Source organism: Macrobrachium rosenbergii, chromosome 50, assembly GCF_040412425.1.
Source record: "Macrobrachium rosenbergii isolate ZJJX-2024 chromosome 50, ASM4041242v1, whole genome shotgun sequence".
In the NCBI taxonomy this organism is placed as follows: Eukaryota; Metazoa; Arthropoda; class Malacostraca; order Decapoda; family Palaemonidae; genus Macrobrachium; species Macrobrachium rosenbergii.
Window position 1 is genome coordinate 21,662,501 of NC_089790.1, and position 16,643 is coordinate 21,679,143.

The window sequence follows — 16,643 nt, forward strand, 5'->3', positions numbered from 1 at the left end:
GTGCCTATTCACTGGAGTTTGCTTTCCCGCAAATGTGCTGACTCACAAATCGTTCTGCGCATGCGTCAATCTCTTGTCTTTTACTCCCTTAGCTGTGAGGCATAGGCAGAAGTATTTTAAACCTAGTCAAACATATTTTAGATCGAGACAAAAAATATTTTAGATCTAGACAAAAAGTATTTTAGATTTAGACAAAAAGTATTTTAAAACTAGACAAACAGTATTTTAAATCTAGTCAAAAGTATTTTAGATCTAGACAAAAAAAATTTAGATCTAGACAAAAAATATTTTAAATCTAGACAAAAGGTATTCCAAATCTAGGCAAACAGAATTTTAAATCTAGGCAATGTTTTAAATCTAAACAAAAATTATGTTAAATTTAGTTAAAAAGTATTTTAAATCTAGACAAAAAGTATTTTAGATCTAGACAAAAATATTGCATCCAGAACAAAGTTTTTTAAATCTAGACAAAAAATATTTTGAATTTAGACAAAAAGCGTTTGAAATCTAGATAAAAGTATTTTAAATCTAGACAAAAAGTGTTTTGAATCTAGACAAAAATTGTTTGAAATCTAGACAAAAAATGTTTGAAATCTAGAAAACCGTATTTTAAATCTAGACAAAAAGTATTTTGAATCTAGACAAAAAGTGTTTGAAATCTAGAAAAAAGTGTTTGAAATCGAAAAAAGGTATTTTAAATCTAGACAAAAAGTATTTTGAATCTAGACAAAAAGTGTTTGAAATCTAGAAAAAAATATTTTAAACCCAGGCAAAAGTATTTCAGATCTGGACAAAGCGCATGTTGAGCTAGGCAAAAGGTGTTTGAAATCTAGACAAAAGTATTTTAAATCCAGACAAAAAGTATTTTAAATCTAGACAAATGTATTGCATCCAGAACAAAGTATTTTAAATCTAGACAAAAGTATTTTAAATCTAGGCAAAAATATTTTAAATCTGGACAAAAAGTCTTTTGAATCTAGTCAAAAAGTGTTTGAAATCTAGACAAAATTATTTTAAATCTAGACAAAACGTGTTTTGAATCTAGACGAAAAGTGTTTGAAATCTAGACAAAAAAAGTGTATGAAAGCTAGACAAAAAGTGTTTGAAATCTAGACAAAAGTATATTAAACCCAGGCAAAATTATTTCAAATCTGGACAAAGCGCATGTTGAATCTAGACAAAAAGTGTTTGAAACCTAGACAAAAGATTTTAAATCTAGACAAAAAGTATTTTAAGTCTAGACAAAAGTATTGCGTCCAGAACAAAGTATTTTAAAGCCAGACAAAAGTATTTTAAACCCAGGCAAAAGTATTTTAAATCTGGAAAAAAGTATTTTAAACCCAGGCAAAAGTATTTCAAATCTGGACAAAGTCTTTCAATTGTACACAAAAAGTGTTTGAAATCTAGTCAAAAGTCTTGTAAATATAGACAAAAAGTGTTTCAATAGTGGATCTGGTAGTATTTTGCGACTGTTGGCTGAAGCGATTACAATTTGTCTTGAAGAACCGAGACGACACTGATTTCCGAGAATAAGTTACTTCGTTTGTTACTAATTCTAACAATGTACAATGAAAATCTCGCTCTTCTTAATGTATTTTTTTAATAAACTTTGTATTTTACTCATTTTATTTTTTAATGTATTTTTTTTTTATTTCAAGAAGCGTTATGTATCTTCTTATTTTTAGTAATGTAATTTTTTCCGCTGTGCTTCTCAGAAAACAATTTATTTTATATATTATATTTTATTAAGACACTTTACTGTACTTATTTCATGTCTTACATCGTAACACCATCTTTTACACTCCTGACAATATCGGAACGGTATTTTATATGCTAATTTATAGATGTACAAATAATTTTTTTCAACAAAGCTTCAAAGATGACCTTGAAATGTCTGTAAGGTACCTCATTGTTTTAGATGACAATCGTCAGGGTATCGTAACAAAAGTTTTAGTCGACCATCACTGTCACGGTCATCATGGACATCAACTCATTTGCATCTGCGGGATAGAATAAAAACAGTTACCTTACTGCTTTATGGTAAAGTCTTTTTTCAAGGAGCGAATGTGCTTCTTCCTCGGGGATTATTCTCTTGCATGTTTCTGTTCCCATTTTAGTTTTCTGTAAAAGAAAATTATTGTGCCGGCCTTGTCCGTCCGTCCGCACTTTTTTCTCCCCGCACTTTTTCCGTCCGCCCTCAAATCTTAAAAACTACTGAGGGTAGAGGGCTGCAAATCATCAAACATACCAAATTGCAGCCCTCTAGCCTCAGTAGTTTTGATTTTATTTAAGGTTAAAGTTAGCCATAATCGTGCTTCTAGCAACGATATAGTATATGCCACCACCGGGCCGTGGTTAAAGTTTCAGGGGCCGCGGCTCATACAGCATTATACCGAGACCACCGAAAGATAGATCTGTTTTCGATGGTCTCGATTATACGCTGTAGCGGCTGTACAGAAAACTCGATTGCGCCGAAGAAACTTCGGCGCATTTTTTTTACTTATTACTTTTCCGTTCAGGAACGTGAGGGCAACAATTTGTTGCTTTCCTCCCTCCCCTGAAATTTGCTGCTCTTCTGTATAGCTGCATTGAAATTCATTCACTTCAACAATAAGATGATTCTCTTTGTGTCTGGCTGCTGCAACAGCCATGCTTGGGCCCTCTGCAGCTCCCTCCAGTTAAAACAAATACATTCGAGTTACTTGCTCTCTGCAGGTTTTAATTTTTCGTATCATTTCTCTGGGAATCGAACCCCTGATCTGTCGTCAATGAACCGGAAATGCTACCTCTTGATTTATCTCTCGTCAGTGCACCTCATGCGGTGCACTGTAGGCATTAATTAACGCTCTTTGCAGCGTGCCTTCGACCCCTAGCTGCAACCCGTTTCGTTCCTTTTACTGTACCTCCTCTCATATTCTCCTTCCATCTTACTTTCCACCCTCTCCTAACAATTGATTCACAGTGCTACTGCAAGGTTTTCCTCCTGTTACACCTTTCAAACCTTTTACTGTTAATTTCCTTTTCAGCGCTGAATGACCTCATAGGTCCCAGTGCTTGGCCTTTGGCCTAAATTCATTATTAAGTTCAATTCATGATTTATTTTTCTGTTGAAGAAATGCAATTTTCTTCGGAAGGAAATGAGTGTCGGGCAAGTTGTGGAAAGCTCTTTAGCAAGGTCTAAAGAATACTCGTTATTCAGAATTCACAACTGTAGATTTCGTTTCCCCGAAATATTCGCGCTTTTGCTTGTCAAATACTTTATCCGTTTCTTTTTGTTTTGTTTGCCTCTCTCCATTAGCTTTGAATCCGCTCTCTCTCTCTCTCTCTCTCTCTCTCTCTCTCTCTCTCTCTCTCTCTCTCTCTCTCTTATTTTCAGTTACAAACTAGACACCAGCTAATAATGTTAAATGAACTCTGTGCATACATGAAGGCATGCACAGAGTTCATTTAGTATTATTAGTTGGTGTTTAGTTACTAATTGTGACAATCTGAGAGAGAGAGAGAGAGAGAGAGAGAGAGAGAGAGAGAGAGAGAGAGAGAGAGAGAGAGAGAGAGAGAGAGTTCTGAGTGGTGAATTGAAAGCTACAGGAGAGAGGCAAAGCGCTGGGCGTCTATAGAGGAACTGAGAGAGAATCCCCACAAAAAAGACCAGTTTTATGTTGAGCGGACACAGTGAAAAATAACGCAGCATATTAATATGCCTCTTAAAGGCCCAAAAAATAACTCTCTCTCTCTCTCTCTCTCTCTCTCTCTCTCTCTCTCTCTCTCTCTCTCTCTCTCTCTCTCTCTGAATATGCCTCTTAAAGGTTAAAGGAATTATTCTCTCTCTCTTTCTCACTTTGTGAAAATGTATGAGATATACTTATGCATCTCTCTCTCTCTCTCTCTCTCTCTCTCTCTCTCTCTCTCTCTCTCTCTCTCTCTCTCAAGATTGTCACAGTTAGAAACTAGACACCAACTTATAATATTAGATGAACTCTATGCATATATATAAAAACTTGAGTAAACGATAACATTCTTATGGTATGTGGATAGAAAGCATCTCTCTCTCTCTCTCTCTCTCTCTCTCTCTCTCTCTCTCTCTCTCTCTCTCTCTCTCTCTCTCTCTCTCTTCGTCATGCTAACGGGAATCCCAATTCATTCATTTCCTCCTTTACCTCCATGAACTCCATCTTTGTACCTCATGGAGGTCCCAGAGTTGATTTTGAAGGTCGGGTGGTCATTATATTGCGATGTTACTAAGGGGGCCCCCCCGTTGGACCTTTAAAGAGAATGCACTGCACTGCACTGCCTGACGCCGGTTGAGGCGGTTATGCGTTCTCTCTCTCTCTCTCTCTCTCTCTCTCTCTCTCTCTCTCTCTCTCTCTCTCTCTCTCTCTCTCTCTTTCTGTGTATTGTATTATATATGTAGAATCTACTGGTTACTTTTTACTAGATACGTATTAGTATTTTATCAGCCACAATACTCTCTCCTCTCTCATACACACACACACACACACACACACACACACACACACACACACACACACATATATATATATATATATATATATATATATATATATATATATATATATATATATATATATATATCTTTATACACATATATGTGTACACATACATACACATACATAGGTAAGCTTCTGTGTGAATGGTTTGATATCAAAATGTGTAAAAAATTAGTAATGATAGTTATGGAAATCACAACTAAAGGTACAAATTTTTACCGCGTGGAATAAAAAATGTGATGGTGAATGATGTTTGCATGGAGTCGTTGATGTTTGCAGTCAGCCATTGATGGCAAAAAGTCACACAAACTGTTTGGTAACAAATTGTTTGTTAACGTAGGAAGCCATGAGTTATCGAGTGTCAGCATTATCAGGTTATGAGGTTGAAAGAGAGTCACGAAGATAGAGCAATGAATGTTAATATGAGTGTGAAAGACTGAGGGTACTGTAGTTGATTCTTATAAGTATTTGGTTTGATTGATTGATTGAGTATAGAATTTAGGCCAAAGGCCAAGCACTGGGACCTATGAAGTCATTCTGCGCTGAAGCGGAAATTGACAGTAAAAGGTCTGAAAGATGGAATAGGAGGAAAACCTCGCAGTTGCACTATGAATAAGTTGTTAGGAGAGGGTGGAAAGTAAGATGGAAGAAAGTGAATATGAAAGGGGGTACAGTTAAAGGAACGAAAGGAGTTGCAGCTAGGGGACGAAGACACGCTGCAAAGAACCTTAATACCTACAGTGCACCGCATGAGGTGCACTGACGGCACTACCCTCCTACGGATATAAGTGTTTGGGAATCAGTTTTCCGGGCCAGTGGTAGAATGAGAGGTGAATCACAGCCCAGTTGAAGCAAGCAAGGAAGGACAATCAGTTTAGAGAAGCTTGTGTGTAAGCAAAAGGTGGAATTTGTTGAGGTTTAAGTCGAAACAGTTCAGATGGATTGTTTGCGTAAAAAAACAGGTAATAAATGTGCCGAAGCTTCTTTGGCGCAATTGAGTTTTCTGTACAGCGTGTAATCAAGGCCACCGAAAATAGATGTGTCTTTCGGAGGTCTCAGAATAATGCTGTATGAGCCGCGGCCCATGAATCTTTAACCACAGGCAGGTGGTGCCCTGTCCTATATTATTGCCAGATGCACGATTATGGCTAACTTTAACCTTAAATAAAAGAAAAACTACTGAGGTTAGAGGGCTACAATTTGGTATGTTTGATGGCTGGAGGGTGGATGATCAACACACCAATTTGCACAATAGTTTTCTTTTACAGAAAACTAAAGAAATAAATAAAATTTGTGCAAGGGAAAGTTTTAGTGGATCCGTGTTTTGCGATGGTATGGTCATGTGGAGAGAATACAGAATGGCTGGGTGGTGCATATATTTCATGATGCAGTCGTGACTGTGATCGAGATATGATGTAACAGTGACTTTTATTTTGCCTTCTATTTGGACAGTCATGTTTGTAAGACGTGTATCTTACTATAATATACAGTATATATATACATACATACATACATAAATATATATATATATATATATATATATATATATATATATATATATATATATATATATATATATATATATATATATATATATATATATATATATATATATATATATATATATATGTGTGTGTGTGTGTGTGTGTGTGTGTGTGTGTGTGTGTGTGTATGTATATATTATACCCTATGTGTATATATATATATATATATATATATATATATATATATATATATATATACATACATATACATACATACATGCAGTATATATATACTGTATATATATGCTCTTCATGTATGTGTGTATATATATATATATATATATATATATATATATATATATATATATATATATATATATATATATATATATCTATACATACATACAGTATATATGTACTGTATATATATGTCCTTCATGTATGTATATATATATATATATATATATATATATATATATATATATATATATATATATATATATATATATATATATATATATGAATTTGATCCCCATTCAATACTGGGACGACTGGACTCTATAGATAGGCTGGGCCTGAACCACCCTGCATTTGATTGTGAGGTGTGTGTGTGTGTGTGTGTGTGTGTGTGTGTGTGTGTGTGTGTGTGTGTGTGTGTGTGTGTGTGTGTCTTATTTAACCAGCGCGGGAAAGTTGACACCGCTAGGTCTGACTGACCATAATGACATTTATTTGTAGGATTATTTTGCATTGGATGCTTAAAATTCTATAACACTAGATCATTTAAAACAATGGTAATACAGTAATAACAAACTGATCGGCAAATTCAGCAATGCTGACATTAACCCTGATATTAAGTGACGTAGCCAGCAGTTGGAAAGCAAAGTTAATGACAGCAGTAACAAAAAGGACGGTCCAGCGGTAATGATCCTGTGAAACCCCACCCCCTTCAAGGGAGCCCATCGAGGCCAATTGTCTCCCTGAGCTACCCTGACCTTGGAAGCTCCTTCAAATCACTTTGAGGAGCTGATGATGACTGTTAAATCACCTGCCTTGGGGTTTTGGGGAGGGGCCTTGTTGCTGGAGGAGGGGCCTTGGGCTTGGGGGAGGGCCTTGGGGTTCGTGAGGGGTCCGTTGGTTTGAGGGACGGACCCTGGGGTTTGGGGAAGGGCTTGGAGGGACCCCGGGATTTTGGGGGGGGGGCCTCCTTGGGGTTTGGTGGAGGGGCCCAGTTCTTGGGGAAGGGGCCTACTGGTTGGGTAGTGGCCCACGGGTTGGGGGAAGGCCCCATGGCCTGTGGGGAGGGACCCAAGGCTTAGGGGTGGGGCCTAAGTATTTAGTACGTTATAGATAGGCGGGTCAAAGGCAAAAGGTTGTTTGGTTAGGCGAACCTGTTACATGATAATTATGTTGTTTTTATTATAATGAAGCTTAGAAGAGAGATGTAGATTATTTTTAACAGATGAAAGTATTTTCAATTTTTTTGTATGTAAAAGTTATTTTTTTACTGGATGAAGCAGGCATGAAACGGATTTGTAAGATATAATAAATGAGGTGTTGAAAAAAAAAAGAAGACTGCTGTAAGAGTCAAAGAAAGAATAAAGCGGAAGAGGAAGAGGGAGGGAAAGGAACGAGAGAAAACTATGAGAAGTATGGCGCGCATGTCATCTCCACGATGGCTAGGTCAACAGAACAGTTTCACCTTCACCCAAACCGCTACCTGATTCCTGAAGCCCCTCTGGAGAAAAGTCACCTCTTCTCCTCTCTATGTACCTTTGTGGAATGAGTGAGTGAGTGTTTTTAGGCTTACTCCTCCTCCTCCTCCTCCTCCTCCTCCTCCTCCTCCTGGCTATGAAAAGGTGACCCTTTCATCACAGCTTTCGCAATTTTCTGTCTGCTGGGATTTAACAGGACAGGTTGCTAGATTTTTATTTTTTATTATTTTTATTTTTCGCGTGGGTTCTTTGCTGAGCAAGAGGCCGTCGCGTTAATTATCAGCATTATTGAGGATTTCTTTAGTGTTTTTATCATTATTCTTCCCTGTCTGTGAGTCGAAACTCGTTTATGTTTATAGCTAAAATGTAACAGTCCTTCATAGTTCTGTAGTTTTGCAAGTAGTTGTAATGATTTTATTTACGTTTACAACAAGAATAACAACTTTTCTTTTCTCTCACAGTTGCAGGTGACCCACGATCACATCGACCTGAAGACGGAGGAGCAGAACATTATCTGCGGTGCCCTCGAGTTCCACAAAAAGACCGTGGGAGAGGTGATGACCAAATTGGACGACATCTACATGCTGAGCGTCGACGCTTGCCTGGATTTCAACACGATCAATGAAATGATGCAACAAGGTAAAAAAAAAAAAACACTTTTCGTACCTTACGTTTGTGTAACCTTTAGGGAATGGAATGGAATGAAATATAGTTTAGGCCAAAGGCCAAGCACTGGGACGTATGAGCTCATTCAGCGCTGGAAAGGAAATTGACAGTAAATACGTTTGAAAGGTTTAGCCGGAGGAAAGCCTCGCAGTTGCGCTATGAAATGATTGTTTGGAGAGGTACAGCAAAAGGAATAAAAGGGGTTGCAGCTCCTTAAGTAATGCCTACAGTACACCTCATGAGGTGCACTGATGGCACTACCTCCCTACGGGGGTAACCTTTAGGGAGAGGAAGGGATTTTCACGTACTATGTAATGTTTATCGTTCAGGTATGCATGAAATGAGTTCATTGTATGGCTTCCCTCCTCCCGTAACCCAAGACCCCGATGTGTGTTTTTGTTGTTGTTTTTGTTTGCGTGAGAACCTCTTCCTAGTGAGTCACCCGTGTCAGGAATTATTCTTACCGCATGGTTAGCGCAGTCGCATTTGCTGTAATTAATAAGACCGGTAATTAATTGTCTGCTGTGAGATTTCTAAGTTTTAGTGGGTATGGTAATCGGGAGTAAAATTTTGAATGATGACTTGTACCGAACACTTACTATAGAGAGAGAGTCTGGTAATGCAATTTTTTTTTTTTTATTAAATGAACAGTTTACACTTGGTTAGAAAATGTCCATTTTTTTTAAAAATATGTACGTAATTATATTTTTGAACATGGAAAAATATAATACTGATGGAGACAATGTAATAAAAGGTTTTGCAAGAACTTGTGAATACATGACACCCATATCATTTAAGAACATTCCCCCCACCCTTCCCCAAGAAAAAATCAAGAATTTAAAGAGGTGCTTATTTAAAACCAACTATGGCACCTGAGTCCAAGTTATTCGAGAAACCTGTGAACTTACAACTCACTTATTTCCCTTTCAAATTAACAGTTTACACTTGGATAGAAACTTAACTTTTTCTAAACTTTTTACAAAACTGTTTTTATAAACAGGGAAAAATATAACTGTTGAAGACGAGATGTTTTGCAAGAACTTTTGAATATATGACGCCTATATAATTTAAACAAGAAGTTCCATTCCCCAAGACAAAATAAAAAATTTATAGGTGTTTGTTAAAGCATGCTATGGCACCCGAGTCCAAGTTATTCGAGAAACCTATGAACTTAGAGCTGACCATGAGAGCAGATAGGAAGGAAGAAATCCAATAATGAACTCGGAAGAATATAGAATATGTTGACTTTTAAAAGCTAGTGAGATGCATGGTTGTTTATGTGTGTATGGACATGTATGTGTGCTTATGGACCGACAAAATGAACAGTTATGTTGATGAAATATGAATATTACAAGAACGTGACATTATGTAACTGTAAACTAGTGATGTAGTGTATGCTGACATGATATGAATATTGCAAGATAAGCAAAATCAGGTAGAGTAAACTGATGATGTATTGTACCCAGCTAACATATTTCCTCTATTTCCAGGCTTTTCCAGAGTTCCAGTCTATGAAGGCGAACGTACAAATATTGTCTCGGTGTTGTTTATCAAGGACCTTGCCTTTATTGACCCTGACGACAACACCCCGCTCAAGACCTTGTGTCAGTACTACCAGAACCCTCTGAATTTTGTCTTCATGGACACAACACTTGATCTCATGCTGAAAGATTTCAAGGAAGGTCAGTGCGTTGGATTTGACGCTGCCTAAATCCTCACTAGTGTCAGTGCTTTCTTCTTGAGATGTCATATTCTTTGCTGATGATTGTCACTTGACAACCTTGATTTTTCGTGTAAATATTGATCGTCGAAATGAAATGCATAAATAATGCATGCATAAGTATGATTTCTTAAAGTTAAGTAATTAGCACCATATTTCTACTGGTCAGAATGTAGTTTCCAAACATATTTTGATTGCATGGATCCATCTTCTACTTACTTCCTGAGAATGTATTAAGAAAATGGTTATTTCGAAGCCCATTCATCATTATTTATCTGTTTCTTCAGGATCCAAGGGCCACATGGCATTTGTCCAAAAGATAAACAACGAGGGTGACTGCGATCCGTTCTACGAGGTGGTCGGATTAGTCACCCTGGAAGACGTCATTGAAGAGCTGATTCAGGAGGAGATTGTCGATGAAACTGATGTATTTAGTAAGTATTTCTTATGCTCAACTTCTGTGTTTGTACTTGAATCCTTGTTCCCCTTTTTATGCTTCACAAACAGTTCATTCATCTTTCTAGTAAGGGCAGTCCTTGGTTTACGGCAGTCTCAGTTTACGGCATTCAACTTTACGGTGCTTGGCTCAGGGCACCGTTAACCTGATTTTATGGCACCGTAACCGTTTTTACAGCACCGTCAACACCATTTATGCCCATTATTATTATGATGTTCTGGTGTATGGCATTTTTCGGGTTACAGCACGCCATCGAGAACGGAACCCCCACCGTAAATCGGGGACTGCCTGTATGTCTTTTACGCCATCTGTCTATCCTTTTCTAGGTCATCCTCCCCTTCCCAACAATTCTTGGTTGTATACCCCTTTCACCAACTTGTCATCCTCCATTCTTTCCACAACGCCAAGCCATTGCTCAACTTCTGTGTATTTATACTTTCAGTACAGTATGAGCCTTTAAATCTTTATACTCTATAATACACACCTCAGACAACTAATTCATTAACCTCTCTGTTCCAGTATGCCTTTTACACCTTCTATCCAACCTTTGATAGGTCTTCCTCTCCTACTTCCCAATTTGTCATTCATCATTCTTACCATAAGACCAGACCATCTCAAAGTACTCTAAACCATCCTTAAACCTACACCAACCTTCTACCAATCTTTCATGTATCTCTGTTTCCCATACATGCAGCTCTTCATGTATTATTAGTACTACTGTACACATAAAACTCATTGCCACAATGTCCACCTTTCTTTCATTTGTATACAACATCCAGAGAGGAGAGTTAGTTCGTCATGCCATACCCTCCATATAAATTCACATACAAGTGTGTGCTTGCATGTGTTTGTGTGTTTGTATGTGGAAAGTATTTTAACTTTTAATTTCCTTCTTTTTTAGCTGACAATCGTAGTAAGCGTCGCAGAGAGATAATGGGCCGCCGCGATTTCACCGAGTTCTCGCAAACAGGAAATCAGACAAATCACAAAAGAGTACAAATTTCTGCACAGTTGCAGGTCGCAGCATTCCAGTACTTACGCACATGTGAGTAAAATAACGTTCATGCCTGTGATGCACTTCAACTTTCTTAATTGTCATATATAATAACTTATTTTTGTCAGTGATACAACTTTTCTATACAGCTTTTCTAATTGTTAGTCTATACTGTGTTGTTGATATATCCAATCCTTTGAGTGCCATAATAATAAATTTCAGTAAGTTGATTTACTGTATTTCTGTTTACAGCTGTTGAACCATTCAAGGAGAGTCAGTTGTCGGAGGTTATAGTGAAAAAACTCCTCAATCAAGACGTTATTCACTGTATTAAGCTGAGCAATAAGGAGCACTCAAAATCTGAGCAACAGCACACTTACATATTTACACAAGTATGTATCATTTTCCGTTTGGTGTACTGTAGTATTTGTGATTTTTATTTCAGATTTGTATGCTGTATATCGTTTTGCTTAGATATTTTATGTGGATGATGTCTTATTAAAGGAGGTCAGGGGTTTAAGGGTTAGAACAAGTAATTTTTATTTTTTCATGGTCTATGATAGATATAAGTAAACTCCCCGTATTTGCGATCTCACGACTCGCGGACTCATGTATTCATGGATTTCCCTGGAACATATCTACCCATTATTCGCGGAAAATTCGCCCATTCGTGGTATTTTCCACCGAGAAATATTCATTAATTACTGTAGTTTCATCTCATTTTCACGACTAAATGCACTTTTTTTGTGATAAAACAATTAAAATACTCAGGTAATGCTCGAATTACGATAATTCACCTTACGATAATTCGATTTTGCAATGGGGTAAGCAATTAATACCAATACCGATAGACAATATTTTTTTCTTCTTTGTTTTAACGTGCTATTTCCCATTTTTATATTTACACAATATTTTTAAATTTCGCGCGGGCGCAGGTAGCAACATAATCAGGCAGTGAGAGAGACCAAATTACAATAGACAACTTTTCTTCCATCTCTTTATCCCATCTTCTAGTTAAAAAAAGTAAAAGAGAATTATAAAAGTACTGTTAGTAACGTTATACTCTTGCGTTAATGCGTACAGTCATAAACAGCCGACGGAGAAACTGTTGTTTTGCTTATAACCGAATCGGATAACAACAGCCGTTTACTTGTATTTCAACCATCGTACGGTAATAAACAATTACTGTAGCTTATAGCACAAATGACGTTAAGTAGAATAGGACTGATATATATTTTACATTATACTCTTATTCGGTATGGATAAAAGATCGTCAAGGAAATATACTGCTAAATTTAAGCTGCAAGTTGTAGCTGAAGCTGAGAAAACAATGTTCAAGCTGCTAATGACTATACTGTAAATTATTGTGCATCAGCAACATGGATGAAACTCGACCGTAATTAAAATTGGAAAGTTTTTTTTTTCAAAACTACTGGGCATGAAAGAACACATTACTGTTATTTTTACGCTGATAAACGATAAATACGTGAAGCTCGTATTATGATGAAATCAAGTGAAAATAGCGAACGGGATCTTGAACTTTCTTTACACTAAACAGACATCCCCAACGGCCATCGTCATCTATTAACGAAAAAATAAATTAATTTCACAATGAGACATATTTCGACTTAAAAACACTTAATATAACGAATAATAACCTTGCCTCAAATAAATAAAGTATCTAGAGATTCATTTATGCTAACTAGAGGCAAGAAAAGCGCTCTGAACTGAATTAAAAACGGCGCATAAACTATTTCCAAACCAAAACATTGATCGCTATCTACACTATGACCGCAATTTATAATACAAAAGCAATATAATAATATATACAATATTATTGGATACAGTGAATTAAGGCTTAATATTTTAAAAGATGCATATTCGTTATGTTGACGTTTGTATAATACGATATGTGACTAGAGTACAGTATAATGTAGGCTACGCTACCATATATGTATACAATGTACCATAGTGTAGCCTAAGCTAATTCTTGTTATTCAATTTCTCTTTGCATTGAATTATCATAAGTCACTTTGTATGAACTTCCAGAATTAACTGATATCAATAATTATTATACCGTGTATGTATAGAGTATACTTTATAGTGTAGGCTAGGCTACAATATATGAATACATGGTACCGAACACCCCAGTGTAGGCTAGGCTATGTTCGAGATACGTTTTGGTATTGCGTTTTTCCAACAAACGATGGTTTTTTTTATGGAACCTAACCCCATCGTGAGTGGGTTAAAACCTGTATAAGCATTTTTAGTTTGTTTTGTGTCTGTTTGAACTATCAAAATAGGCAGTTCTAAGTGTTTTTAGAAAGGTTCTAAGTATTTGCGGGCCATAGGTATTGGGGTGTGTGTGTGTGGTATGCATCCCCTGCGAATATGTGGTGTGTACTGTACTCTTGGCGCAGGCTCTAGTTTAGTGGAAACCTTATTTATCTGTTGACCTTATGCTCTTGGTACGGCCTCCAGTGGAGACCGTTTCTTTTTCTTTTTTTTTTTTACGTTATATGCCACTGGAGACCTTACTTTTATGGTGACATTATGCTTGCAGGCTAAACTGGAGACCTTGTCTTTATCTTGACATTATACCCAGTCTAAGGCACAACTAAGTATAACCAAGAACATGAGCTGTGAACAGTTCCACCAACATACAGCAAGTGATCCACTTTACTACCCGTGAATGTCTGGAACTAGAGTGGCAAGTGCCATCTACTAGGACCTGAGAACTCTTATCAGAATTGTGAATCTCAGAATTTGTGCAGACACGTGAAGTCTGTGTGAAACTAGTTGATTTTTAGTGAAGGAAATTTAGTGTGGCACAGCCACCCAATTGCTTTACAACAACACTGACGATTTAATACCTTTATTTTTTATTTCTCTTCATTTGGAGTCTGTGCAGTTCCTTAGATTTATCATGCATTTAAGATTGTAGTGTTGTACATTTAAAATTAAAAAGAAAATTGATTGTTAACAAATATTTCATATGACATTATATTTCAGGGCAAGCCAGTGGATTACTTCGTTCTTATACTAGAGGGCCATGTTGAAGTAGTCATAGGAAAAGAAGGTTTGACATTTGAGAGCGGTCCTTTCACTTACTTTGGCCTTGCAGCCCTTTCCCAGACCCAGACTTTAGGTAAGTATCATTAGGAAACATCATAAATCTGCAGTTTTATTTAATTTAACTACTGATGTTAGGTTGTCTGTGATTTTTCCAGAGTGACTCAAGGCACAGTAATCTTCAAATATCTGTTGGTAGATGTGTTACCTTTTTCTCTTCTACTCTCCCCTCAGTGACTTGAAAAGAGACAAAGCCTTACGTTTGGAGTTAGATATTATGTCAATACTGTGAAATTTAGTTATATGGACTTTTAAAACGACTACATTGTTTGTAAGATTTTGTTTTGGGGACGTATCCCTCAAATGCTGTAGCGTAATAACCAAGTGACCTAATTAATACAGTACAAAGTCATATTGTTTGATGATAATGCTTATGTTATTCTGTCTGTCAAATCCTCCCTTTGACTCAGCATTTGACTAAAGAAAAGGATATACTAGTGGCAAATTAAAGGTGGTTCAATATGTTAGTTTCTCTTTCTGTAACTTGGGTATTTAATTATAACTACACAGTGTTTTTGTAATATTTTGAAGAATTTGGTGAATATAGTCTTCCTTTCTCAGTGTGTATACACATTCGCCTTTTATCCAGCCAAACACAGGCAGTGTTACTGGGGTCTCTTGTGTGAGTCTTAACAAAATCAGCAGATTTTAGGTCTGTTTGATGAAAAAATATCAATTTGTTACTGAAAATGGTATTACTTCTTTGTATAGTATGTGTTGGTTGGTTATACCAAACCCTAGGAACTGGGGAGGCAGTACAAAGGCAGTTCTTTAGGTGACAAGAAAGGATTTTTTCTAGAATATTCTATTTTGATATTATAGTATTGTAATACACTTTAAAGAGAAGCCTGTGGAAGCGTAATAGCTCACCCCTGGTATATATCGACATCTGTTTGAGATGATCGAACTGGAGGTAGTAACTCCAGCATTCTACATAGCTTTTTTCTCTGGTATATATAGCAATCTTATACCTAGAAATGTGCTAATTGGAACCAATTTCACTGGCTGACACAGGTCTTCCCCCAGAAATAGATTTTTCCTTTGTCAAAATCCCTTTTATTGAATGATGAAATATGTGGGAGACTGCACTGGGCTATCTGTAATAGGATATAAAGTTAGGTAAGTGATATAAAGTTAGGTGAGTGATAGGATGTTTACATACGTAAGTGTATGATATATCATATCCTGTGCTATAGATTGTACATGCTCAGTGCCGACATACATTAATTTGCTTGACACATTGCGTTAGGTAATTACTGCTAAATATGTTTTCTAAGAATATTGTATTTGATATTTTTTGAGGCATGTAGGTTTAATACCTTAAAAAACCAGGAGTGTTTTTCAAACTGTGCATTTCTTGTTCCAGGTGAATCTCCATCAGCATCCACTCAGCTAAGTAAAGGCAGCATCAAAGGAAGCGTCCAGTCCTTAGATTCAACAAAATTCACGTTTGTACCTGATTACTCGGTTAGAGCTATAACCGAGGTAAGTTCATAGAAGTATATCTGAGTACTTGACTGTTTCTGTTTACATGCATGCGGTTATTATTGTTGTTTTGTATTATTGGTTGGTATGAAAAATTTATTTTTAACTCAGAAAATTATATTCGTCCCTCACAAAGCCACTACAGTAATTTTTAACTAATCTAAATCCCAGTTTAGGTGGAATGAATCGAGTTGATTAAACAAATCAGTTGCCTATAAGTGATTTGAAACTAGCTATTGTAGTTTGCATCTCCAACCTAAACACTAGAGGAATAACAAGGCCTAGGCACCTCATTCGGTGCACTGTAGGCATTACTTAAGGTTCTTTGTGGCGTGCCTTTGGCCCCTAGCTGCAACCCCTTTTGCTCCTTTTATGTTTCCTCCATTCATATTCTCTTTCTTCCATCTTACTTTCCATCCTCTCTTAACAATTGATTCATAGTGCAACGGCAAGGTTTTCCACCTGTTACAGCTTTCAAACCT

General features: G+C 36.7%; 1 protein-coding gene across 4 annotated transcripts in view; it reads left to right on the forward strand.

Moving 5' to 3' along the window:
* The window catches only part of LOC136832742 (unextended protein-like), a 231,350-nt gene that overhangs the window by 186,236 nt on the left and 28,471 nt on the right, over positions 1-16,643 (forward strand). For all 4 annotated transcript variants that reach the window (XR_010851300.1, XR_010851299.1, XM_067094262.1 and 1 more), the window contains exons 7-13: positions 8,169-8,346; positions 9,864-10,055; positions 10,381-10,527; positions 11,452-11,595; positions 11,797-11,936; positions 14,557-14,692; positions 16,043-16,161. Coding sequence is in view for 2 of the 4 variants with exons in the window: in XM_067094262.1 (XP_066950363.1) it covers positions 8,169-8,346; positions 9,864-10,055; positions 10,381-10,527; positions 11,452-11,595; positions 11,797-11,936; positions 14,557-14,692; positions 16,043-16,161 (1,056 nt within the window). In the remaining 2 variants the exon portion in view is untranslated. The remainder of the gene's footprint in view (positions 1-8,168; positions 8,347-9,863; positions 10,056-10,380; positions 10,528-11,451; positions 11,596-11,796; positions 11,937-14,556; positions 14,693-16,042; positions 16,162-16,643) is intronic.